The 25,708-nt window shown below is 38.7% G+C and overlaps 1 protein-coding gene across 2 annotated transcripts; it reads right to left on the reverse strand.

Moving 5' to 3' along the window:
* Positions 1-7: 7 nt before the first annotated feature.
* TfIIEbeta (transcription factor IIEbeta) lies at positions 8-25,638 on the reverse strand. Of its 2 annotated transcripts, XM_076208648.1 has the most exons (7): positions 25,574-25,638; positions 19,400-19,490; positions 17,512-17,604; positions 13,905-14,064; positions 2,372-2,575; positions 927-1,100; positions 8-357 (listed from the first exon to the last, which is right to left on the reverse strand). In XM_076208648.1, the coding sequence occupies exons 2-7, from the start codon at positions 19,459-19,461 to the stop codon at positions 217-219; spliced, it is 834 nt and encodes a 277-aa protein (XP_076064763.1). In that variant the 5' UTR covers positions 19,462-19,490; positions 25,574-25,638; the 3' UTR covers positions 8-216. The 2 variants fall into 2 exon arrangements, with proteins under 2 accessions (XP_076064763.1, XP_076064764.1); XM_076208649.1 differs by lacking the exon at positions 25,574-25,638 and having other exon boundaries at positions 17,475-17,604.
* Between the last annotated feature and the right edge of the window lie 70 nt (positions 25,639-25,708).

Consider the following 25,708-nt stretch of genomic DNA (forward strand, 5'->3'; position numbering starts at 1 on the left):
ACACACATTTGACTGTCCAATTTCAATACTCCTATGAAAGACATTTCATACATTTGTTATTTTACTGCTCATAAGTAACAATGGTTACAAAGCATTTATTTCACTATAAGGAAATACTGTACTGTAAAAATGTGCCCTAAATGTAAAGTTATCAACTAGTTCTTGTTGGTGGAAAAGAAACACTTCCATAAATAAAAACCCATCTGTTTTCTCTTTCTATGTTTCATCATATGTTTCAAGTAGATGTGCCAGATGCTCATTGTCTGAGAGTTTGGTTGCTCTCTGTTTGCGCTGTTTGCTCCTTTTGCGGATTGGTACCAAGTTCTTTGGACCCGTATCTTGCATGGACTTGATACCCTGAAAAAGCAAGTAACAAAATATTAAAAACATAAAACTACAAGAACAAGTACACTTATATAGACCCTACTTCTACAGTATAAGACTATCCTCAAGGATAGAAGTGCTTGTTAATGGTGACAAAATACAAACACAAATACAGTACTACCTCTCATTAACGGACGTTAATTAGCTGTGTTTGCGGTGTTTTTGCTGTGTTTTCGGTGTTTTTGGTGCTGTTGTTTAGTGCGCGCAATCACTATGCCACCCAAAAACCACTCCAAATCAACGGATTATTCACATCAACGGACACCGTTACCCCCCTTTTAGTCCGTTAATGAGAGGTAGCACTGTACATACATACATATACCAAGGGCTTTTCCCCCCCTTACAAGGGAGGTAGCCAAAGTTAAAAGGCATAAATCAACTCCCACCCATTTCATCCCCACATACTCCAAAACCATTCACCACCCCTCCCTCCCTCTTTTCTTGGCTCCTCCTGAATGATGGGTCACCCCTGCATCTCACCCACTGTGAGAAGCATAAATTTCTTTTTATTCTTAACTAGAATATACTATTCATAGATTTACCTGTTTGTTGAGATACTCCTCAATATTATCATCCTGTAAACCATCCACTGATGTATTTCTCCACAGTTGTATGAACTCCTTTTCTACAGGAAACTGTATTCCTTTATCATGAAAAAAAATTATCTGTTTCTTGTCAGTTTGCCTCACTATTTTCAGAATGTCTTTGTCCACTTGCTGTAAGATAATTGAGTGATAAATAGAAAATATCCTTTCAGTGCTCACTGGAACAAATAAACAATTTGTATGAACTATTTGTTTTCAGTTAGTTGAAACTAGTGTACAGATTGTATCATGAGCACTGCATCTCACTGAATCAGACTATCCTGGGATCAATGAAAGGAACCTGCATGTGTTAGTCCTGCTGAATAGATATTAAAGATTAAAATTTTCCCACCATCCATCTACACAACATATCAGCACCCTCACCTTCACTTGGGAATGCAATCTTGAGAGAGTGACACTTGATCTTTGCACCAAGTTATGACCTCTCTCTCTCTCTCTCTCACACACACACCAATGTTCCACAACTTAATCTGTTATCTTGAGTCTCTTGGCCCACTAATCTTTCAGGGAAGCAATATTGTACTGTTGTTTGTATTGAGGTATTGATAACAGGTTTTATGGACTCTAATGACACTCTATATTAAAAAATGAATGCTGATCATTTTTAATTTTCAGTCCCTCTGTTGTCCTATTCTCCTTAAATCTCTCCTTTACTACCTTTATGAGTACATCTCTTCAGTACAGTACTGTTCCCAAGGATAAAGTGCTGGTTGCTGCTGACAGAATAATTCTATGGACTTATTTATGACTGGAGAACAATCTCCTCTGTTAGAGAAATACTGTCACTAATAACTTTTACTATTCCAAAGGGATTTCTCTTTGTCTGCTATGTAATTTCTTGAGTGGATGAGGAGGAAGATCACCATGTAATAAAACAATGAGGGTACACTAGCTTCAGCTATTGGGCCCTGCTGTGGAGGTGCTGTGTCTTGCTGTATTACTTCTGACCCAGGTGGTGGGCAGGGGCAGAGATGACCTTTCACCTACAAGGAACTTAAATAAAATAGACAACAAACAGTTGCTGAATAGGTGTGTGATGGGTAAAAGTTGGGTATATAAAAGCAATGCTGTGAGACAGCACTTCCATAGCAGGGTCCAACATATGGAGCTGGTCTACCCTCACTAGTCTATTATATGGCAACATCATCCTCATCTGCTAAAAAAAAACATCTACAGAGCAAGCAAAAACATTCTGACTGTGTCACTCCTTCATCCACTTGTAATCTCCCTCAATTCACGATTAACTTTCTCACTCTCTATTCCTTGTTTAACACATTCCTTTTGCACCCAATGCCCCCTCTACCCTTTGAGTAAGTAGGAAAAAATAAAAGTTAAACATGAAAATACAAAAATAATTCAATCAGATCTTCACTTATACATACCTTCATGATTTTATCACAATGTGGCAGAGATTCTTGGATGTCATCAATCAGGATCCCACCCAGGCCTTTCATATCATTGTGACGTAGAAGTTTCATGAGACTTTTCCGGTCACTTACTCTCAAGGAAGGCTTGAAGATGTACCGTCCAGTACCATCTGCATCTTGAATTTTGGGATTGTTTGGCAATGATTCTGTTATTAGCCACTGAAAGTAAAAGGATAAATTATATCATACAGCTACACTTTACAGTAATCCCAAGGATATCATAGAAATTTCTATATGAACTGATGTACAAAAGCTATATAAATATGCGATGCTACAGTGTCCACCTTTCAAACAGCTGCACCAAGCATATAGATGATGAAGAGGGGATGTCACCACCCCCAAGAAGGATAGAAGTCACCAAGGTCTGCCTCTGATGCCAAATGGACACCATGTATCCCATCTCTCAAAGGAGGCATGGTTCCAAGAGGCCAGCACCTGGTCTCCAGACTGGGCCAGAGAGTCACTAATTTCTTTCTTCTACACAATTCCTATATATCTCCCTTTCATATATTCCTGTTTTTTTCACATAAGGTCGGTACCTTACATCTGGCCTCCCATTTCTCCTCCTATTGACAAGTGACAGAGAAACCAATCTAGGCCTTTACACTTGCTCCACATGCCATAAACTATCCACACATATCCATCAAATGCAACACATACCACTACATGTACAACACTAACCAACACAAACAAATACACAAAGAATTGGAGTTGTAACCAACACATGACAACACTTATACCTACAACCACACCAACACAAAAACACACGAGCAAGTGGCAAATATACATCAAACTAAGAAATGGATGTGTAAAAATACGCAGGGAAGAAACGAGAAACTATGAAAAGGACATGATAGAAAAATGCAAGGACCAACCTAAACTATTCTACAGGTATGTGAATGACAAACTAAAAGATAAACATGAAATAGTGAAACTGTGTTGAGGGAATAATGAATATATAGATGATGTACAAATGGCTGAAATTATGAACAAACACTTTAAATCTGTATTTACAATTGAAAGTACACAATATTGGGAGGAAGGACAGAGGGAAAGATTCCCCCCCCCAATGAAAGAAATAATTGTGACACAAGGAAATAAGGGACCAAATAAAAAACTTGACATCAGAAAATCACATGGGCCAAATAGAATTGCAAATTGAATATTAAAAGAATGTAGAGATGAACTAATGGACAAAATACAAAAGATAATTGATTTCTCATTCAAAGAAGGAAAAGTATCACAAGATTGGAAAAATACAAATACTGTACCAATATACAAAGTAGGGGACAAGGAAAATCCAACTACCTATAGACTGGTCTCCCTTACAAGCACAATAACAAAAATATGTGAAAAAGTTATCAAAAGTAAATGGATTAAGCATTTGGAAGAGAATAATATACATACATACATACATATACCAAGGCTTTTTCCCCCTTCCAAGGGAGGTAGCCAAAAAGGGAAAGGCACAAAAACACTCCCACCCATTACATCCCTAAATACACTCCACACCCCTCCCACCCTTCCTCTCATCTGAGCACCTCCTGGATGACGGGTCATCCCTGCACCCTGCCCACCGCCCTGGGTCAGAAGCAGTGTCGCAAGACACAGTACATCCACAGCAAGGCCGCTTCATTTAATCGGCGACCCCCCCTCTCCGTCCCCCTTTGCATATAAGGCGAGGACGGGGAGAAATCCCTTCGGGCTGCGTCAAAATTTACTCACACATACTACCCCACCCCCCAGCCCATTTCTCCTCATGCAATCACAACATCATCCATATACAACCATTCTCCACTCACCTCTGTCTTCCGTCCTCTCCCTTCCTTCCTCAACAATTTGGATTTAGACACAAAAGATCATGTGCCACAAACTTGATTTGCTTTTACTCAAGGATCATAGAAATAATACAAGAAAAGGATGGATGGGCAGATTGTGCCTTCTTAGATCTACAAAAAGCATTTGATAAAGTACCACACAAAAAGCTAAGAAAAATTGAAATAATAAATGGAGTACAAGGAAAGTTATTAGAAAGGATGGAAGATTTCTTGAACGGGAGAAAAATGAGGGTGGTACTTAGAGACAAGAACTTGACCTGGGAAAAAATGATAAGTGGATTCTCTAAAGGTTCTATATTGGCTTCAATAATGTTTGCCATATATATAAATGATATGGATGAAGGTGTGGAATGTTATATGAACTTCTTTGCAGATGATGCAAAACTACTAGAGTAAGTACAGAGGAAGATTGTAAATCACTACAAAAAGACCTGGACAAAGTCTAGGAATGGAGTCAAAAGTGTGAAGTAAACTTCAACATCAAGAAATGTACATACATACATATACCAAAGGCTTTTTTCCCCTTATAAGGGAGGTAGCCAAAAAACAAAGGCATAAAAACCACTCCCACCCATACAGTGCTGTCAGCACAATCACTCCTTCATACAATCTCCTCTTAGTATCCATTCCCAAATGTCTATTTCTCAAGAAATGTGGTATAATGGAATTTGGAAAAAGTAAAAATAGAATATCAGGACAATATAAAATTGGTACAAAGGAAGTTAAAAAAGTTAACTTGGAAAGGGACCTAGGAGTAACTATCAGCAATGACATGGCACCAGACAAACATATCAACAGAATAGTCAGAGAAACCTTCAATTTACTAAAATTAATGAAAGTGCCCTTTGACTACTTGGATGAAGAAATGGTGAAGAAATATTAGTTACAATGATAAGACCAAGATTGGAGTATGCTGCGACACTATGGACACCCAGTACTAAAAAGAATATAAAGAAATTAGAAAGAATCCAAAGAACAATGACAAAGATGGCACCAACACTCTCCAAACTGACATACGAACAAAGATTATCCAAAGATTAACTACCGACCCTAGAACAAAGAAGAGAAAGAGGAGATCTACTGACCATCTACAGAATTATCAAAAGGATGGAATTCCTCGATAGAGATGATTTACTGAAGTGGGATAAAAGAAAAACAAGCAGATATGAAAAGAATCTTAAAAAAGATGGTTATAGAAAAGATCTGGAAAAGAATAGTTTCCCACACATAGTGGTGGATATCCGGAATAAACTGGATGAGGAAACAGTGAGTTCAAAAACTATACAAGAATTTAAAAACAAACTTCAAGATGAAAGATACAAAGATGGATCACTACAAGCACAGCTCTCTTCCTGTAAAATACAACTAGGTAAATACACATACTACAGATAAACATAAATGGATTGACTAGCACTCAGAACGCCACTTCCTCCTTGACATGAAAGGCACACAACACTTGTTGCAGCCTCCACAAACATAGCACACCCACTACATTGACAATGGGAGGTGGAGACAAGCTCTGAGGAAATGTCCTTCTGGATATGACCACACATTGATGCAATGGGTTAAAGAAAATACTAGATTTAGACAAAACGAAGAACCATCGAGACTAGATTTGATATTCACCTCTGAACCAGAAATAGTGGAAGAAATGAATTATAAAACACCAATTGGGAAGAGTGACCACATACTAATAGAGATCGAACTTAAGGAACAAAATGTGGTAAGAAGGAACGAGAAACATAGAGAAGGAAGACTGATGTACAACAAAACTGATTTTGTAAAATTTAGGAAATTTTTCCAAAATGCCAGTTGGGAAAAATTTGCAAATGATGAAACAAATACGGAAGAGAAATGGAACATTTTCAAAGAAATATATAAAGAGGGAACAGACAAATATGTGCCTCAGCAGAAACAGAAAAGGGAGTACACAAAGTGCTGGTATAATAAAAAGTGTAGTGATGCTAAAGACAGAAGAGACAAAGCTTGGAAAAGATGGAAAAGGGACAAAAAAAGAGACTAAATGGCAAACATACATTAAACTGAGAAATGAATACATAGACATACAAAGAGAAGAAAAAAGAAATTATGAAAAAGATATAATAGCAATATGCAAAGATCAACCTAAACTGTTCTACAGATATATGACAAACTAAAAGACAAACACATACATACATATACCAAGGCTTTTTCCCCCTTCCAAGGGAGGTAGCCAAAAAGGGAAAGGCATAAAAACACTCCCACCCATTTCATCCCTAAATACACTCCACACCCCTCCCACCCTCCCTCTCATCTGAGCACCTCCTGGATGACGGGTCATCCCTGCACCCTGCCCACCGCCCTGGGTCAGAAGCAGTGTCGCAAGACACAACACATCCACAGCAAGGCCGCTTCATTTAATCAGCGACTCCCTTTCTCCGTCCCCCCTTGCATATAAGGAGAGGACAGGGAGAAATCCCTTCGGGCTGCGTCAAAATTTACTCACACATACTACCCCACCCCCCACCCCCCTGCCCATTCCTCCTCATGCAATCACAACATCATCCATATACAACCATTCTCCACTCACCTCTGTCTTCCGTCCTCTCCCTTCCTTCCTCAACAGACATTCCCCTCTTCCCCAAAGCCCCCTTCACCCCATCCATCCACCTCATCCTAGGATGTCCCCTCATGTTCACTCCCTCCACATCTGCCTTCCATACCTCTTTTACTAGTCTTTCTTCACTCATTCTTTCCATGTGTCCAAACCATCCTAATATTCTTTCATCAACCCTAGACAAACACGAAAAAATAAAAATGCATGAAGGAAATCAAGAATACACAGAAGATGTAGAAATGGCCGAAGTAATGACCAGACATTTTGTCTGTTTTTACAATTGAAAGCTCACAATTGTGAGATGATAGTCACCAAGAAAGATCCCCTGAAATGGAAGAAATAATGGTGACACAGAAAGAAATAAGGGACCAAATAAAGAAACTCTATGTCAGAAAGTCACATGGGCCAGATGGAATGGCGAACTGGAAAAAGAATGCATAGACGAACTCACAGACAAAATACACAAGACAATTGATTTCTCACACAAAGAAGGAAAAGTACCACATGACTGGAAGAATGCTAATATTGTACCATTATATAAGGGAGGAAATAAAGAAAATCCAACAAATTATAGACCAATATCCCTTACAAGCACAATTGCAAAAATATGCGAAAGAGTTTTTAATAACAAATGGACTAAACAGTTGGAAAAGAGCAAAATATTAAACCACAACCAATTTGGACTTAGAAGTGGAAGATCATGTACTACAAACTTAATATGCTTTTACTCAAGATTGCTAGACATAATACAAGAAAGAGATGGCTGGGCAGATTGTGCCTTCCTGGACCTACAAAAGGCTTTCGACAAAGTACATATATACATACGAGTACATATACCAAGGCTTTCTCTCCCTTACAAGGGAGGTAGCCAAAAAGAAAAAGACAAAGTACCACACAAAAAAACACTAAGAAAAATTGAACTAATAGGTGGAATACAAGGAAAATTATTGGAATGGATGGGAGACTTCTTGAAAGAAGAAAAATGAGAGTGATACTTAGAGAAAAGAACTCAAAATGGGTAGACATAAGTGGAGTACCCCAAGGCTCTGTATTGGCTCCGATAATGTTTGCTATTTATATAAATGACATGGATGAAGGAATTAAATGCTACATAAATTTCTTTGCAGATGATGCAAAACTATTGAAGAGAGTGAGTAACGAAGAAGACTGTAAATCTTTTAAGCGAGATCTGGGCAAAGTCTGGAATTGGAGTAAAAAGAACGAAGTGAATTTCAACATTAAAATATGTAGTATAATGGAGTTTGGAAAAAGCAAAAATAGAATATCCGGTAAATACAAAATTGGAACAAAAGAAGTTACAAAAGTAAATTCAGAAAGAGACCTAGGAGTGATCATTCCAAATGACATAACACCAGACAAACATTTAAACAAAATAGTTGGAGACACCTACAACTTAATAAGATCAATGAAAGTGGCCTTTGACTACATGGACGAGGAGATGGTGAAGAAAATCCTAGTTACACTGATAAGACCAAAATTAGAGTATGCAGTGTCACTATGGACACCCAATACAAAAACAGACATAAAGAAACTAGAAAGAATTCAAAGAGCACTAACAAAGATGGCACCAACACTCAGTATGTTGACATATGAACAAAGATTGGACAAACTAAACTTATTAACTCTGGAGCAAAGAAGAGAAAGAAGCAATTTGATATCCATATATAGAATTATGAAAGGGATGGAAATCCTTGACAGGGATGATCTACTTAAATGGGACAGAAGAAATACAAGGGGACACAAGAAGAAACTTAACCTCTTCACTCTAGGGCACATCACACGTCTGGCAGCATTAGCTGCCCGACGTGCGATGTTGCGTCATAATAATCGCATTATAAAAAATAAAGTCAGTTCTCAATCACTCGTTCTCTTTCACCCGTGAATTTTGATAACCATAGAAAATATGATGAAGCCAGTTTAGAGAGAATGGAGGTTACATAGGTACGACTACAATAAATATACAGGTAGTCGTCGACTTACGACCGAGTTCGGTTCCGACAGACAGGTCGTAAGTCGATCTGGACGCAAGTCGGTCTATATATATATACAGTATATATTACCCTTTATATAATATATATATATATAAATATATATAATATACATATATATATATATTGTATATTTAGCATACTGAAATAATCTTAGCATCTTTGAACTATGTTGTATAGTATTTTTAACCTTTTTATAATTTCATCTGATTTTCTTTGGGAAACGTAGCCTAGGCCTAAGCATATTGAATAAAATCCTATCATCTTTGACCTATGATATTTAATACTGTATTTGTTAACCTTTGTATTATTTTACCATCAGACTTTCTTTAGGAAACATATGCATACTGAATAAAATCTTATTATCTTTGAGCTACGTTGTTTAATATTCATTAACTTTTTATCATTTTCGTTAGGAAACGTAGCCTAGGCCTACGCATACTGAATAAAGTCCTGTCATCTTTGACCTACAAATCCTTTTTTGTTGGTTACATTAAAATCATTGTAAAGCAAAATTAGGAAAAAAATATTTCGAAACACATTCTTTTCGTTTACGTACTGTACCGAAAATACTGTTATCGACAACAGACTAGGCATAAACAAAGTTTACTGTTACACTTTATTAATCGCAAAACATGAAAATACAAAATGTTGTGCCAAACATTTTGTCATCGACAACAGACTAGGCATAAAAAAAATAGTTACATTTTATTAATTGCAAAACATAAAAATACAAAATGTAAGGCAAAATTAGGATTTTTTTAATTTCAACAAAACACATTCTTTTCGTTTAAGTACTGTACCGAACATATTGTTATCGACAACAAACTAGCCTAGGCATAAAAAGTTTGTTATATTTTATTAATTGCAAAACATTCAAAAATACAAAATGCAATGCAAAATTAGGAAACATTTTACTTCAAACAAACAAAATGAAAGAATATTTAGCTGGCTGGGATGCTGACGCTGCTGGCAGCCTGCGAAAACTATCGTACTTGCGTCTCGCAGCGTGCGGAGTAATGTACTGCACTGCCAGGCATAACATTGCAATTCTATTACTCTATTAAGTGTTAGATATTATTGCACCATCTCGTGGTCGTAAAGTCGATCAGTCGTAAGTCGCATAGGTCGTAAGTTGACGACTACCTGTAATCAAGACGCCGACGTCGGCATCATCGCGTACCCACTTGCTCCTCATGACGCCTACATAGACGTCACCATATGGAAATGGTTGAAGGACAGTTACAGAAGAGATCTGGAAAAGAATAGCTTTCCACATAGAGTGATAGATACATGGAATAAATTGAAAGAGAAAACAATGAGTGCTAAAACTATACACAACTTTAAGAAAGAACTGGATGCGGAAAGATACAACTGCTGGTCCCTACGAGCATAGCTCTTCTCCCGCAAAATACAACTAGGTAAATGCATAGTAGAACACCCACACATGCCAAAAAACATCAAAATGACACCTAAGTACCTATATCACAGACAAATACTCTCTTCACCTAAATATCTATATCACGCACAAATACTCTCTTCTCTTCCTCCACATGCACCAGATACTAGAAACATATCCATAACCATATCACTGCTCCATCAATAAACTGAAAGACAACACATTGTTGCATGGTAGACCCCCTGATATCCATCCCTCTGAATTCTCTCTTCCCCGTAAGGACAGTCCACCTGGCCAGATTGCGATGTGGCCACCATCAAGCCCTTTTAAGCTACCAGAAGAAGCTGGATGATTGCATTGCAGATAACTGTCCAGGATGCAACACTTCAACCCATACTATACAACATATTATGGAAGACTGCACTGCACACAATCACACACACCAACAACACAATACATACATATACCAACATCATACATATACCAAAGGCTTTTTCACCCATACACGGGAGGTAGCCAAAAAGAAAAAGGCATAGAAAATCACTCCCACCCATTTCATTCCCATATATTCAACTCCCCTCCACCCTCCTCCCATCTTGGTATCTCCTGGATGACGGGTCATCCCTGCATCCTGTCCACTGCCCTGGGTCAGAAGCAGTGTCGCAAGACACAGCACATCCATAGCAAGGCCACTTCATAAATTCGGCGACCCCCCTCCCCATCCCCTCATGCAGAAAAGGAGAAGATGGAGAAATCCCTTCGGGCTGCGTCAAATTTTTTCTCATACACACTTCCTCACCCCCCCCATCTCCCACCCACTCCCCCTCATGCATCACAGCCTCATCTATACACAAGCCTTCTCCAGTCACCCCTATCTTCTGTCCTCTCCCGTCCTTCCTCTACAGATATTCCTCTCTTTAGTAAAGCACCTCTCACCCCATCCATCCATCTCATCCTAGGACGCCCCCTCATATTCACTCCTTCCACCTCCGCCTTCCACACTTCTTTTACTAATCTTTCTTCACTCATTCTTTTCATAAGTCCAAACCATCCTAATACTCTTTCATCAACCCTATCTCCCAGCTCCCTTTCCACCCCTGTTCTCCTCCTCACCTCCTCATTTTTCACTCTATCCAGCCTAGTAACCCCTATCATACTTCTCAGACATTTCATCTCAAACACATTCAAACTCCTTCTCTCTTCCTCTCTCATGTTCCATGTTTCTGCCCCATACAATACACACTCTACAAAGGATTTGTGGGAAAACCCTGCTATGACGTTCCTTAGAGTGACAGGACTGCTTGGCCAGTCTAGGAAATGACAACAACAACAACAATAAACAAGACAAACATAAACAATTTACAAACTTTATAGAATGGAGCTTTGATGCACCAAATTAACCCTATTTGGACACCTGCATGCAGAAAAAAAATCCTCTCCAAAGCATACCACAAGAAAATTATAGGAACACAATTCTATGCCAGAACTCTAAACACCACATCCTACATCTCACAAGCACCACCAACAGAAAAAAAAGTAGCATACTGGTCAAACATTTATAACAACCTATCACCTACACCACAAAAAATACACATACAGTCTCAGATCAATAAACAATACCTACAAGACAGACCATCAAACTCAATACTTCAACAACAAACTCCAGACATAAACCCCCTAGAATGGATGCTAAGAGGAGACTGTATGAAGGAATGATTGTGCCAACAGCACTGTATGGGGCAGAAACATGGAACATAAGAGAGGAAGAGAGAAGGAGTTTGAATGTGTTTGAGATGAGGTGTCTCAGAAGTATGATGGGGGTTACTAGGCTAGATAGAGTGAGAAATGAGGAGGTGAGGAGGAGAATGGGGGTGGAAAGGGAGTTGGGAGATAGGGTTGATGAAAGAGTATTAGGATGGTTTGGACACATGGGAAGAATGAGTGAAGAAAGACTAGTAAAAGAGGTATGGAAGGCAGATGTGGAGGGAGTGAACATGAGGGGACGTCCTAGGATGAGGTGGATGGATGGGGTGAAGGGGGCTTTGGGGAAGAGGGGAATGTCTGTTGAGGAAGGACAGGAGAGGACAGAAGACAGGGGTGAATGGAGAATGGTTGTATATGGATGATGTTGTGATGCATGAGGTGGAATGGGCGGGGGGATGGGGGGTGAGGTAGTATGTGTGAGCAAAATTTGACGCAGCCCGAAGGGGTTTCTCCCCGTCTTCTCCTTTTATGCATGGGAGGACTGAGAGGGGGGTTGCTGATTTAATGAAGCGGCCTTGCTGTGGATGTACTGTGTCTTGCGACACTGCTTCTGACCCAGGGCAGTGGACAAGGTGCAGGGATGACCTGTCATCCAGGAGGTGCTAAGATAAGAGGGAGGGTGGAGGGGTGTGGAGTGTATTCAGGGATGGAATGGGTGGGAATGATTTTATGCCTTTTCCCTTTTGGCTACCTCCCTTATAAGGGGGAAAAAGCCTTGGTATATGTATGTATGTGTATGTGTATGTGTATATATATATATATATATATATATATATATATATATATATATATGTATATAAGTATCACACTGGCAAGCCTATGCTTCAGACACCTTCCAGCATTAAAACAGTAACCACAGAATAGGCCTGGCCACAAATTCAAACTGCCTCAGATGCAACCACCACAAGGAGGACACTGATCACCTTATACTACAATGCTCCACACTAACAACCCCTAGACAACAATACATCTGCCCTAAGTAACTTGTGGACCCACCTGGAGGTGTTTTCAGTTACCTAAAGGCCACAGGTCTTCTGCAAGAGACCAGGGCAATGGATATATTGACATAGATATCTGTAAGATTACTGTTCATGTTATGTAAAAGAAACAGGAATATTAAGTGTTGAACAAGCCAAACTTTTCTATTCAGACTCAAGATTTTTGAATATGAATGATAAACTAATCACTATACATCTATCTATACACAAAGACTTCTTTCCCTTTACAAGGGAGGTAACCAGGCTAGGCATGCACCCACCTCCACCCATCCCACTCACATCTGTCACCTATTTGTCTCACTTTCATCTTAGCTTCTTGTGGGTGAAGGGTAATCCTTGTCTCCCACCCACTGCTCTGATCATAAGCAATGCAGCAGGACACAGAATGTCCACAGCAAGGTCAGCCATTTCATTTACATGGTGACCCTCCCTCCTTGAGCCCTCATGCAAAAATTAAGAAGATGAGGAGAAATCCCTTTGGGCTGCATGATGTTGTAGTCCATTCACAACAATTCCCCACTTACACCTTTCCTTGTTCAACAGACATTTTCCTTTTACTCAAGGCCCCTTTCACCCCATCTATCTATCTCATTCTTAATCTTCCTCTCAAATTCACTCCATCTACCTCTGCCTTCCATGCTCTTTTTGTTAATCTCTCCTCACTCATTCTTTCCATGTACCCAAACCATCACTATACACAAACATAAATATAACAAAAGGTCTTTTCTCTCTTGTAATGGGGTGGCTGAGTTGAAGCATACACCCATTCTAGACCCACCCCATACTTATCTAAAAACCAGTTTATCTCTCCCATCTAACACCTCATGGATGAAGACACAGCTATCATCACAAAAACATTTTAAAATACTGTCAAAATTACTTACTGTCTTTATTTTTGAGCCTATGTGGAGTTGATTAGTTTCATCAAGAATTTCATCTATGCTGAGAGGATGTGATTCTCCTTCTTGATGTCGACTTTTCATGTGTTTGACAATTCGGGCTAGCACACCAAAGCGAAAATTGTTGCCAGACACAGACTTATAACTATAAAGAAAACAAAAATAGTTCTTTATAGAGCTATGCAAGCATTGTAGGAATACCTATGCATTAGTCACAGGGACAAACTATAAATAGAGCTGATACAAAACTATAGATTAGGCTACCCAATTCAACTTGTGATGAATCAATCAATCAAATGCCCTAGTCCTCTCTTGAAGAAGGTACCAATGATGGGTGCCTGCATGTAATGGTCCTGTGAAACAGATATTTGAGGATCATTTCCCTGCACTTCAAAAACCTGTTAACACCCTTACCTCAATCTAGAAGTACAGCCCAAGTGACTAACTCTCAGTCTCCAGACTAAACCCAAAATCTTTCTCAACTTCAATTGTATTTCTTCCATCTCTGAATTTAAGGAGAGCTGACAACTGGTGACAGCCTCTCTCTTCCAACTACAATGGGATGGAAACATTCCCACACAAATACAAAACAGACAATGTTTCTTCCCAGAGAGATCTATGGGAGGGCCAGAATATTACTGACAGCAACTGTGGGGCTGTTGGTTTTCAGTCAATAAAAAAATTGTCAATCAACTTATATACAAAAAAGTTCTTCCCTTTTATAAGGAAGGTAGCAGCCAAGGCATGCACCCACCCTCCACCCATCCCACACCCATTTGTCTTCCTTTTTATATTAGCACCTTGTGGATAAAGGTCCATCCCTGTCCCTTTCCCACTGCTTGGGTCAGAAGCAATGCAGCAAGACACAGCAGGGCTTAACAACTGAAGCTGGTTTACCTCCACATTTTCATTTCCATGGTGACCCTTCTTCCTCATCCACTCATTGATAATTAAAGAAAATGAGGAGAAATCCCTTTGGGCAGTGTCAATTTATCATTCATTCACACCTAGATCCACCATGTTCAACAGATAGTCCCCTCTTAACCAAGGTCCCCTTCACCTCATCCATCCATCTCATTCTCAGGACAGTCTGATTCTGTGGCCAGACCTATTCTGTGTAGATACTGCTTTAATATTGGATGGTGTCCAGAATGCAAATGTGCCATTGTAGTTCCTACTTCTCTTGAGAGGAGGGAATACATAGGGCAGCAACCAAACTGGTCCCAGTCTGGCAGATAAGCCATATGGGGAGACTAAAAGCACTGAGTCTGCCAACAATGAAAGACTGAAGAGAAAGGGCAACTTAATGGCATTATTTCAGTCATTAAAGGGGATAAATTATGTTGACAGAAAAAAATTCTTGATTAGGAATGGGAGGGCTTTAAGAGGTCATGTGACCAAATTGAGACTAAATAAATGTTTAAAGGATGTGAAACTTATAGCTTTCTATATCAACTTAGAAGGCAATATAAACCATGCTGACACAATACACAAATTCAAATCTAAGTAGAGTAGCTCTGATCATTAAATAAACACTCCATAACTGAACCACTGAACTCCCTGTTCCACCTAATTCCCACTGACATCAACCCTACAGAGAGGTCACTCCTGTGGTGAATTAGTCACAGTGGCATGGCTGCATTCAGGACACAAGCTTTAAAACAATACCAACATGGAATAGGCCTGGCAATAGAAGCAAATTGTCCCAGGTGTAATCACCACAGAATACAGGGATGACCTGTCATCCACGAGGGGCGATGATGAGAGGGAGGATAGGGCAGTAGATGGGAGTGGAATGGGAGTGGAATGGGAGTGGAATGGATGGGAGTGGGTACATGTCTTTTGACTTAGCTAACTCCCTTGTAAGAGGGAAAAGCCCTTGGTATATAGAGAGAAATCATTGTTGCTTTAATATTTATGGGAAAATTTAAAATGTGCATAAAGTGGAAAATTATTTTGGAAGAGTGTGTGTAGAGATAAAGCTGAAAATAAATGCAGGCAAAAGGTGATGATATGTATAAGGAGTGATGGTGGTGGGCTAGGTCGATTTTCATGGTTGGAGGAAGTGAAGAGCTTAAGTATTTGGGGTTACATGTGGCAATGAATAAAGGATCGGAGATGGGGATGAATGAAATAGTAAAGGGGGTAATGCAATCAATTATTGCCTTGGGTTTTATTGACTGGAAACTTGTAGCCACACGGCAGTTGGTAACAATCCTCAAGCCTTCCCAGGGATCATTTTTGAAATAAACTTTGAACTAATGTCTGTATTGTATTAGTGTGGGACTGTTCCTGTCACCAGCTGAAAACAGTACAAGGGAAGCTATCAATAGTTATTAACTCTTCTTATGTAGAAATGTGGAGGAAATACAGCCAAAACTGATATACAGAGTTCTTGGGCTCAGTCTGAAGACAAAATGTCAGCCCTCCAAATGGAAGTGAGGAAACTGATGGGGTTTGAAGATGGGATATGATTCTGAATCTCTCTCTCTCTCTGATGTCCAAATCACATGACCACCTCATGCAGGTATATAGGAATCTGTAATTAGTTCCTGAGAAATAAGTGTCAGGGGGGAATCAAAATTATAATGAAAAATAGGTATCTCAGAATTAATACAATGGGACAATTGTATGAGGGAGTGACTGTGTCCACAGTATTGTATGAAGCAAGATATTTAGTCTTCAAAAGAAACAGAGGGGAAGAACCTAAGCATGTTTGAGAAGTATGGGTATGTGTAATATAGATGGACAGAGTGAAAAATGTGGAGGTAAGGCAGAAATCAGGGGTGGAAAGAGATGTCAGATATGTTAGATCAAAGAGTACTGAGACAGCTTGGGCATATGGAAAGAATGACTGGGAAAAGACTTACAGAAAGAGTGGAAAGCAGAAATGGGAGGACTGACCTTCAGAGGAAGCTCAAGAATAATGTGAAGAGGGCACTGAATGCAAAAAGAATATCTGTTGAGCAAAGAAGGGGAAAGCAAAAGATAGGAGTGAATGGATAGTGGTTGTGAATACGTGAAGAAATGACATAGCCACAAGGGATGTTTCTCTTATCCATTCTACATTTTTTTTTCCAAGTGGATGAGCGGGGAGGGGGATCACCAAATAATGAAGCTGTGGAGGTAAACCAGCTCCAGCTGGGGGGCCTTGCTGTGAAGCACTGTGTCTTGCTGCATTGCCTCTGATCCAGGTGGTGTGGCAGGGACGGGATGGCCCTTCATTCATGAGGTGCAAAGATGGGAGGGACAACAAATTTCTTGGTATGAACTTATAAATGTATGCATGTGTATTTGTATGTATTAATCTTATTTCACATGTTTTGAAATTGAAACAAAAAGGTAGCAGAGTGAGCAAAGACTGAGTAAACAAAATATTGTTGACCAAAGGATAGTCAAATAATACTACTTCTCATGAAAGTCCTACAAATCAAACCAGCTCACTCATTATCAATTGAAAACTATTGCTGTATTTAGTGGCTGTCAACTGACGCTTTGAAAAGTTTACAAGTTAATGTGAGGATGTTCTGTCTGTATGCCCCCTGGGTGCTGTACCTTCTCCTTCCAGTAACTTCTTCTGCCAGTGTCTCACCTGGACGTCTCTGAAGGGGCTGGTTTGCTTGATTTCTTTTTGGGAGGTTCAGCTGATGATGATTCAGTGGGCCTCTTCTTTTTGTTTTCAACCCTGTAAAAAAAAGAAAGAAAAGAAAAGAAAAAAAAATCACATACCAGTTATCTTTAACTTTTTTTTTTTTTTGCAATGCATTTATTGACAACCCCATCTTCATTTCAAACCACTCAATCTCTCCCTTTCCTAGCCTAACACAAACTTTACTACTCATGTAAACATTATTTACCCTCCTCAACAAACTACCTTAAAAAAGAAAAAAACAAAAAAGCAATCCATAAAAGCCAAAAACACATCCCTATTCCTTACTAAAAATTCTCACATATGTACCTTTTTACCATTATTTGACATATGCACCATCTTACTTTCAAAAACCCACACTGCTCTTCCCTAATCACTTCCTTCTTTCCACTCCTAATCCTCTTGATTAACATCCTCCCTCATGCCTTACCAACTACACCCCTCTATCTTTGTATAGTGAAACTATACATGCACTCCTCCAGTCCACTGGCACACTTAATTATTCCCACCCACCACCCTTTCTTCCTTCTCATCTTAGCTCCTCATGGATGATGGGTCATCCCTGTATCCAGCCCACTGTCCTGGTCAGAAGCAATGTAGCAGAGTACATTCACAGCAAGGCTGCTTCACTTAATTGGTGAAGACAGGAAAAAAAATCTCTTGCATCAAAATATCATTCACACATAAGCACCCCCTACCCCCCATCCCTTGCTCCTCCCTCCCTAGCCTAATAGTATCATCTATACATAGTCACTTTCCACTCATCCCTATCTCCTGCTTTCTCCCTTCCTTGCTCAAAAGACATTCCTCTCTTGCTTAATGAATGCCCTTTTCACCCCATCCATCTGTTTCATCCCTGGTCATCCCCTCATGTTCACTCCTTCCATCTCTGCCTTCCATACTTCTTTTACTAATCTTTCACCACTCATTCTTTACATGTGTCCAAACTATCCCAATAATCTTTCATCAGCCCTATTTGCCATCTCCTTTTCCACTCCTACTCTCCTCACCTTGTTTCTCACTCTACCATACTTCTCAGACATTTCCTCTCAAACACATTTAAATTTTTCCTCTCTGTCTCTTAAATTCCAAGTCTCTGCCCCATATAATGCCATTGGCACAACTACCCCTTCATTCAATCTCCTCTTTGCATCCATTCCCAGATGCCTATTTATCATGACAATTTTAATTCCTCAAGGCATTTACTTACTTCTCTCACTTGGCACACATAAAACAAACTCACCAACCAATCCACTATCAATGGTCCTCCCTTTGTTAGACACTCCAAATGACACCTCTTATCCAAGTTCCTTACCAGGTTACACTGGTTTCAATGATCTTTGTAGCTCCTCTTTTCCTATGGCCCCCTATCATTCTTTTCTCCCATCACAGTCATAATCCTGGTATCTCCTACTGCCACAAACACTCCTATTCTCCATTATACCATGGCAGTATTACAAAAGCATCTCATCAGCCCATTATTGGTAGAGCTTTTACTCTAACTTCACAGTAATTGTCCTGGTATCTCCCACTGCCACAATTAAACCCTCCATATTCTCCATCACACCACAGCAGTTCTACAAAAGCATATCATTCGTTTATAGAGATTTTATTCTAACATAAAAGAATGATGTGTAGCTCTGGTCCATAGGGGCACCCCAAAAAACAGTCTCTACAGTACAATCTGCATGACCACACATTCAATACCTCAGTATGAGGAATTCCCCAGTATGTAAACACAAGATATATTTTTCAATATGTAATATAGCTGTCAAAATACACTAACACATTATTTATAGAACAAATGTGCAGGAGTATGCTTAACACTCACACTGGCACAGCCATGGCTCGCTTCTTGAAGGCCTCCTTCTCCTTGAAGAGTGATCGCTCCATCTTGGATAATGTATAAGTTCCGGCTCACCCTAAGGATAGAAGTCTTTATTATAAAATAATGTCAAGTTTCAATTTTTTAAACATCTGAACATTTATTACTTATGTATTCAACTGAGAAGATAATCACAGGTAGATTACAAAAGGTCTTCCACAATGTCATGCTAACATGAATCCACAGAATGATGATAAAAAAAATTAAAAAAAAATTAATTTTTTAAACATCTGAACAGCTATCAGTTATGTATTCAACTGTGAAGATAAATCAGAACATGGAGTAAGGATATATTAACTAAAAGGCTTCATATGTGAGGTAAAGAAAGCAATACCAGTACCACATAAAAACATCAGTATGGCAATGTTTGGTCTGGTGCTGTTGTGTTCAGCCTGCAAGAAGCTGCACTGTTTAGACCATAGACAGTGAGATGAGGAAGATGCTCCCTTGACAGTGAAGGATCCTACTCACAGGAGCTGTCCAAGAATCCAACATATAGACATAACACATCCCCATCCTAAGGAGGTGGTACCTGGTCTCTATCTAGAGGGTCACTTTTTACACTCACATGCTACCCTCAACATTCTTCCTTTCTTATATCCATATTTTTTCACACGTCAGTACACCAATACCTGTCCTCCCATTTCTCCTATTAGCTGGCAACTTAGAAACAAAACCAGGACCCTACATTTGCCACACTTGCACTAAACACATTAACTATGCTGACGATGCCAAATTACTCAAGAGAGTAAGCACAGAAGACTGCAGATCGCTACAAGAAGACCTGGACAAAATATGCGAATGGAGTCAGAGATGTGAAATGAACCTCAACATTAAGAAATGTAGCATAATGGAATTTGGAAAAAGCAAAAATAGAATATTGGGTCAATATAAAATTGGAAACAAGGAAGTCAAAAAAGTCAATTCAGAAAGGGACCTGGGAGTGATCATCTCAAGTGACTTGACACCTGATAAACATGTCAATACATTATTTGGAGAGACTTTTAACTTATTAAGATCAAAAAAGTGGCCTTCGACTACATGGATGAAGAAATGGTAAAGAAAATAGTGGTTACACTAATAAGACCTAAACTAGAGTATGCTGCAACACTATGGGCACCTAGCACAAAAAAGAACATAAGAAAATTAGAATCCAAAGAGCAGCAACAAAAATGGCACCTACATATACACTATAAAATTTGACATATGAACAAAGACTGGAGAAATTACATCTATCAATACTGGAACAGAGAAGAGAAGGAGGTGATTTGTTGTCCATTTACAGAATTATGAAAGGGATGGAAATTCTCAATAGAGATGACTTATTAAAATGGGACAGAAGAGAAACAAGAGGACACGAAAAGAAGCTAAAGAAGGACAGTTACAGAGGAGACCTCGATAGTGTAATCAGTAAGTCACTACAGCACTTGTCATGTGCTAGCCAGGTTCAAGTCCTTGGCAGTACCACATTTCAATTTCTGCATGTTAGCCTCCATCAGATCTCCCAATGTTGATGGCTTATAATTAAAGTGCACTGTGGTTGTTAATATATATATATATATATATATATATATATATATATATGTATATATATATATATATATATATATATATATATATATATATATATATATATGGATTTCTTGATTCAAGTGTGTTTAGAATGTATGATTTTGGAATCACACAGGGTAAAAAATCTAGTAATTTTTTTCATATTACACAGATTATTTAGAATAACATGATGTAAAAAATCAAGTAAGCAATAGTAAAACTTAACTGTTTACTTTGTGATTTTTACATTACACAATCCCTTCAGGACCATACTCTCGCATAATTTGAGAAATCCCTGTATATACATGTATATATACATATATATATATATATATATATATATATATATATATATATATATATACATATAGTAAAATAAAATGGTCAAACCCTTCCTCTTGAAAGGAAACCAAAAATTCTAGGACTAACATTTGATATTCATTTGACATTCAGCCAACATAATCAAGGACCTGACAGCAAAAATCAACAAGAAAACAACAATAAAAACTATTATTAACTTTCCACCCCAACTCTCCTCCTCATTTCTCACTCTATCCATCCTTGTACTCCCACCATACTACTTGAACACTTTATCTCAGACATCAAAAGTCTTCCTTTTACCCCCTTACATTTCAAGTGTCTGCCCCATAATGTTGTAGGCGCACTCACCCACCTCACTCTACTTTTACCCCTAATTCTTCTACTCCCTGCTACATGTGACCCTATAAACTTAAAACTCTCTACTTCCTACAGCATCTCTCCCTTATCACTAGACCCGAACTCACTGCCACCCTCACCCCTTGTATATCTCATTACCTTACTTTTAACAACACTTTAAACTTTCTCCTTTCACATGTTTTTCTGGAACTTCATCACTAACTGCCTTGGACCCTCCTCTGATCCAGCCAAAAGCAATGACATCACTAACCATCTCCAAATACCTGTCCATCACTCTCACAATTACCTCCTCTACCACCCCATCCATGTACATGTTGAACAATCAAAATGACATTACACAACCCTGATGCAGCCCCACATTCACCTCACACCACTCATTCTTACCATTTCCAACCCTAACACTAGCTCTACTATTCACATAATCTTTTTTTTTACCATCTTTAACAACTTTGCCCTTATCTTATACTTCTGGAACCACAATGGCTCCCTACTGACCCTGACATTAGCCTCTTCCAGGTCTTTAAAAGACTAAAAGGCATCCTTACCTTTTACCAAAAACTTCTCTCCTAATCCTCTCAACTTACACCATGCCTTTCCAACTACACTCTCTAAACTGATCTTTATAAAATGGCCATAATGATATTTATTCCCTTTTCCTTAGTAAAGCAGAACTATACAAGCACTCCTCCAGTCTTCTGGTACATTCCCCTCCCTTAGGTAAATATTAAACAACCTCACTACCCAGTCCTCTATAACAGTTTCTCCCTTTGCCAGACACCTGGTCTAATTTGAGGCTAGGTATGATAAATTGGAGAGTAGGAGACAGGACCCAAAGAGTGTTGCTCTTTTCTTGCATGCTACAATTAGGTAAATACTTCATATGACTGCCATCCAACCCAGGTACCTTACCTCCTTTCGTCACTTTCAATGCCTTTGTATTTTGTCTTTTCCTATAAGTTATTTTCTACCCCATCAGTCATTTTTGTAGCACCTCCCACTGCCACAATAAGTCCTTCCCTAGTCTCCTCCACCTTGAGCACTTCTCTAAAATACTCTACCCATCTTTCCCTTACTGTCTTTACTTCCATCCATCCATCTGCATATTTTACCTTTTCCTCTTTACCTGACTCACTCTGCCCCTCACTTTCTTCACTTCCTTCTAAAACATCTTATTTTTCTTTTCATAATTCTATCACACAACTACCCCACCTCTGTCCTACTCTTTGCCTCCCTCACCTTGCATTTTGCTTCTTCTCTCTTCTTATAACTCATATGCTTCCTTAGTTCTATCTTGCAACCTTATATGCTTGTTTCTTCTCTTCCACCACTGCCTTCCACTCTTCATCCCACCATTCATCACCTCTCCTGTTCCCTCCCACCTTCCTCCTACATGCCATCTTTGTGCACTTTATCACTTCCTCCTTGAAACATACCCATTTTTCTACTTTTGTTTTCCCTTTATCCCTCACCACCTCCCACATTTCTTTCAGCTTCTTCTGGTACAGTCGTACCTCGGTACTCGACCGCCTCTATACTCGACCAAATCGGTGCTCGACCAAAAAATTCGAGTAGAAAATGCATCGGACCTCGAACAGATTTTCGGTACTCGACTAGCTCGAACAGCGGGTAAGCGTCAGTTCGACTCAGACCGCCAGCGGAGTAAGACGTACGCAGTTTGTTCGAGTATTTCTTCCCAGATTTAAACTTTTTCGTGTTGCTCTAGCCCTTAATAATGGGTCCAAAGAAAGACAGTGATAAGGGGAAAATTGGTTTCGGTGTTCGAACAAATCGGTGCTCGACCACCACCTCAGAACGGATTATGGTCGAGTACCGAGGTACGACTGTATTTCTCTTTATCTTTCTCATATAATTTATCAATGCCCATTAAAACCTATTTCCCTCTCATCTCAGTACCTCATGGACCAAAGGTCATCTCTGTCCCTACCACACCACTGGTCCTCAGCGTAGCAGATACACTATATGACAAAATACTAAAAGCACTGGGTCTGCCAATTTTGAAAGATTGAAGAGAAAGAGGTGATATAATTACAGTATTCAGGTCACTAAAAGGGAAAGATTACAATGACAGATGAGATCTCTTAATTAAGGATAGGAGGGCTTTAACCCATTCAACTCCGATGACAAGATGTCTTGTCATTTGGTCAAATAAAAAAAAAAAATCATAATAAAACAACAAAATGTTTGATGATCAAACAGCACCAGAAAAATATGACGTCATCAGTCCTCCTCGAGGAGGACTGACGACGTCATATTTTTCTGGTGCTGTTTGAGGGGTCATAAGAACAAATTAAAGATGACTACATGTATGAAAGATATAGAGAAATACAGTTTTCTATATGGATGCATGCATAAATACTTGTAATGGCTTAGAAAATAAAGCCCATTCTAGAAAAATATATGAATTTGAATCTAAATATAATAATTGGAAATCAAGGATAGATTAAGTTCGGACTGTACATGAATTTGAGGCTAAGTATGATAAATTGCAGAGGAGGAGATGGGACTCAAGTATTCCTCCTTTCTTGTATACTGCAATTAGGTAAATACCAACTTGGTTAAGGGCAACCGAACAATGTGGTTAAGGACAAGAATGATCTCTTACAATTGGAGAGAGAAAAAAAAAAGTAATGAAAAATATAATATATAAATAAATTAGAGATAAATAAATACATGCATAGGTAAATTAATAACAATATAAAAATATATAAAAGAATAGAATAAAATCAAATCAATACCAGTAACTGTATTTATAGGGATTCAGACTGTAATATAATCCCACCATTTTTTCTTTTACTTTTACTTTTTTTTTTAAATAAATATTACACATATGTGAGTAAGCTTTGTCAAAAAGGTAAGGATATTTTCTGGGTCTTTATGGATTTGGAAAAGGCTTGTGACAGAGTAAACAGGAAGCACTGTGGGAGGTTTTCCAGTATATGAGATTAAGGGAAAGTTGTTCAAAGCATTAAGAGTTTTTACAAGAGTAGTACAGCTTGTGTTAGAATTGGGAATGGAGAGAGTGAGTGCTCTGAGGTTAGGTTAGGGCTGCATCAGGGATGTGTTATTTTGCCATGGCTGTTCAATGTGTACATAGACGGGGTGGTGCAGGAGGCAAACACAAGGGTAATGGGCAGGGTATTGGAGACGGTTAAAGAAAATGTAGCATAGCGGGAGGTGAGCCAGTTGTTATTTGCTAATTAGCCATTGTCTAATTGACAGTGACTGGACTGGACAGACATAACATGGCATCTGGACTGTATCCTAACAGCTTTGTTCGTTGGTTGATTTGCTTGTAGCAAAGTTTTTTGTTATTTATTTCCGCCAAGAAAATCACATATATATTATGTACAAAATTAATATTTAATTTTCTAATGCTATATCACATATGTGTGCACAACTAAAATAATACCAAAGTTTCTTTCCAGAGATCTATGGGAGGCACTAATGACTTTTGACTCTGGTTTTCGACTTAGTGAAACACAAGGCAACACAGCCACCACTACTACTACTACAGTCTACAGCTATTCACCCAACCACTACTATTAATTATACTACTACTACTACCGATGGACTGCAGCCCTACCAAGGAAATAAATCACAAACTTCATTGACTATTCTTTTAAAAACTGATGGAAAATTAAATTTCAATGTAAGTATTCAAATCCAAAAACAATAAAAAGTCGGATAAAGGGTAGCGGGTACAATCACAAGTATTACGATTACAAGGTTTCTCATTTCCCCCCTCCCTACTTAATATAATTAGGTAAACATGATGCTTCAAATAAGACTTGACATATGGGCGAGATGTAGTCTTTGAAAAAGAACCTTAATTTAACTGTTTAAAACTGCTAAGTTGCAAGATTTACTTACCCTACACTCAACTCAACCCCACACTACCAAACAAAAACAAATGTTTTCTAAAATAGTTAATATTGTTTATGCCTTATCTATAGTTTTTAGTTCATAAAAGAAATGAACACATATATATTGAATAAGTTACATGAC

Source organism: Oratosquilla oratoria, chromosome 25, assembly GCF_046742065.1.
Source record: "Oratosquilla oratoria isolate Oo_2021 chromosome 25, ASM4674206v1, whole genome shotgun sequence".
In the NCBI taxonomy this organism is placed as follows: domain Eukaryota; kingdom Metazoa; phylum Arthropoda; class Malacostraca; order Stomatopoda; family Squillidae; genus Oratosquilla; species Oratosquilla oratoria.

Excerpts from the sequence above, each read along its gene's own strand:
- TfIIEbeta (XM_076208648.1), bottom strand. The coding sequence starts at position 19,461 with ATGGAGCGATCACTCTTCAAGGAGAAGGAGGCCTTCAAGAAGCGAGCC. Across the intron at positions 14,065-17,511 it reads GCCCCTTCAGAGACGTCCAG|TTATAAGTCTGTGTCTGGCA; the intron begins GTGAGACACTGG and ends TTTTCTTTATAG. Across the intron at positions 358-926 it reads AGGAGTATCTCAACAAACAG|GGTATCAAGTCCATGCAAGA; the intron begins GTAAATCTATGA and ends TTGCTTTTTCAG.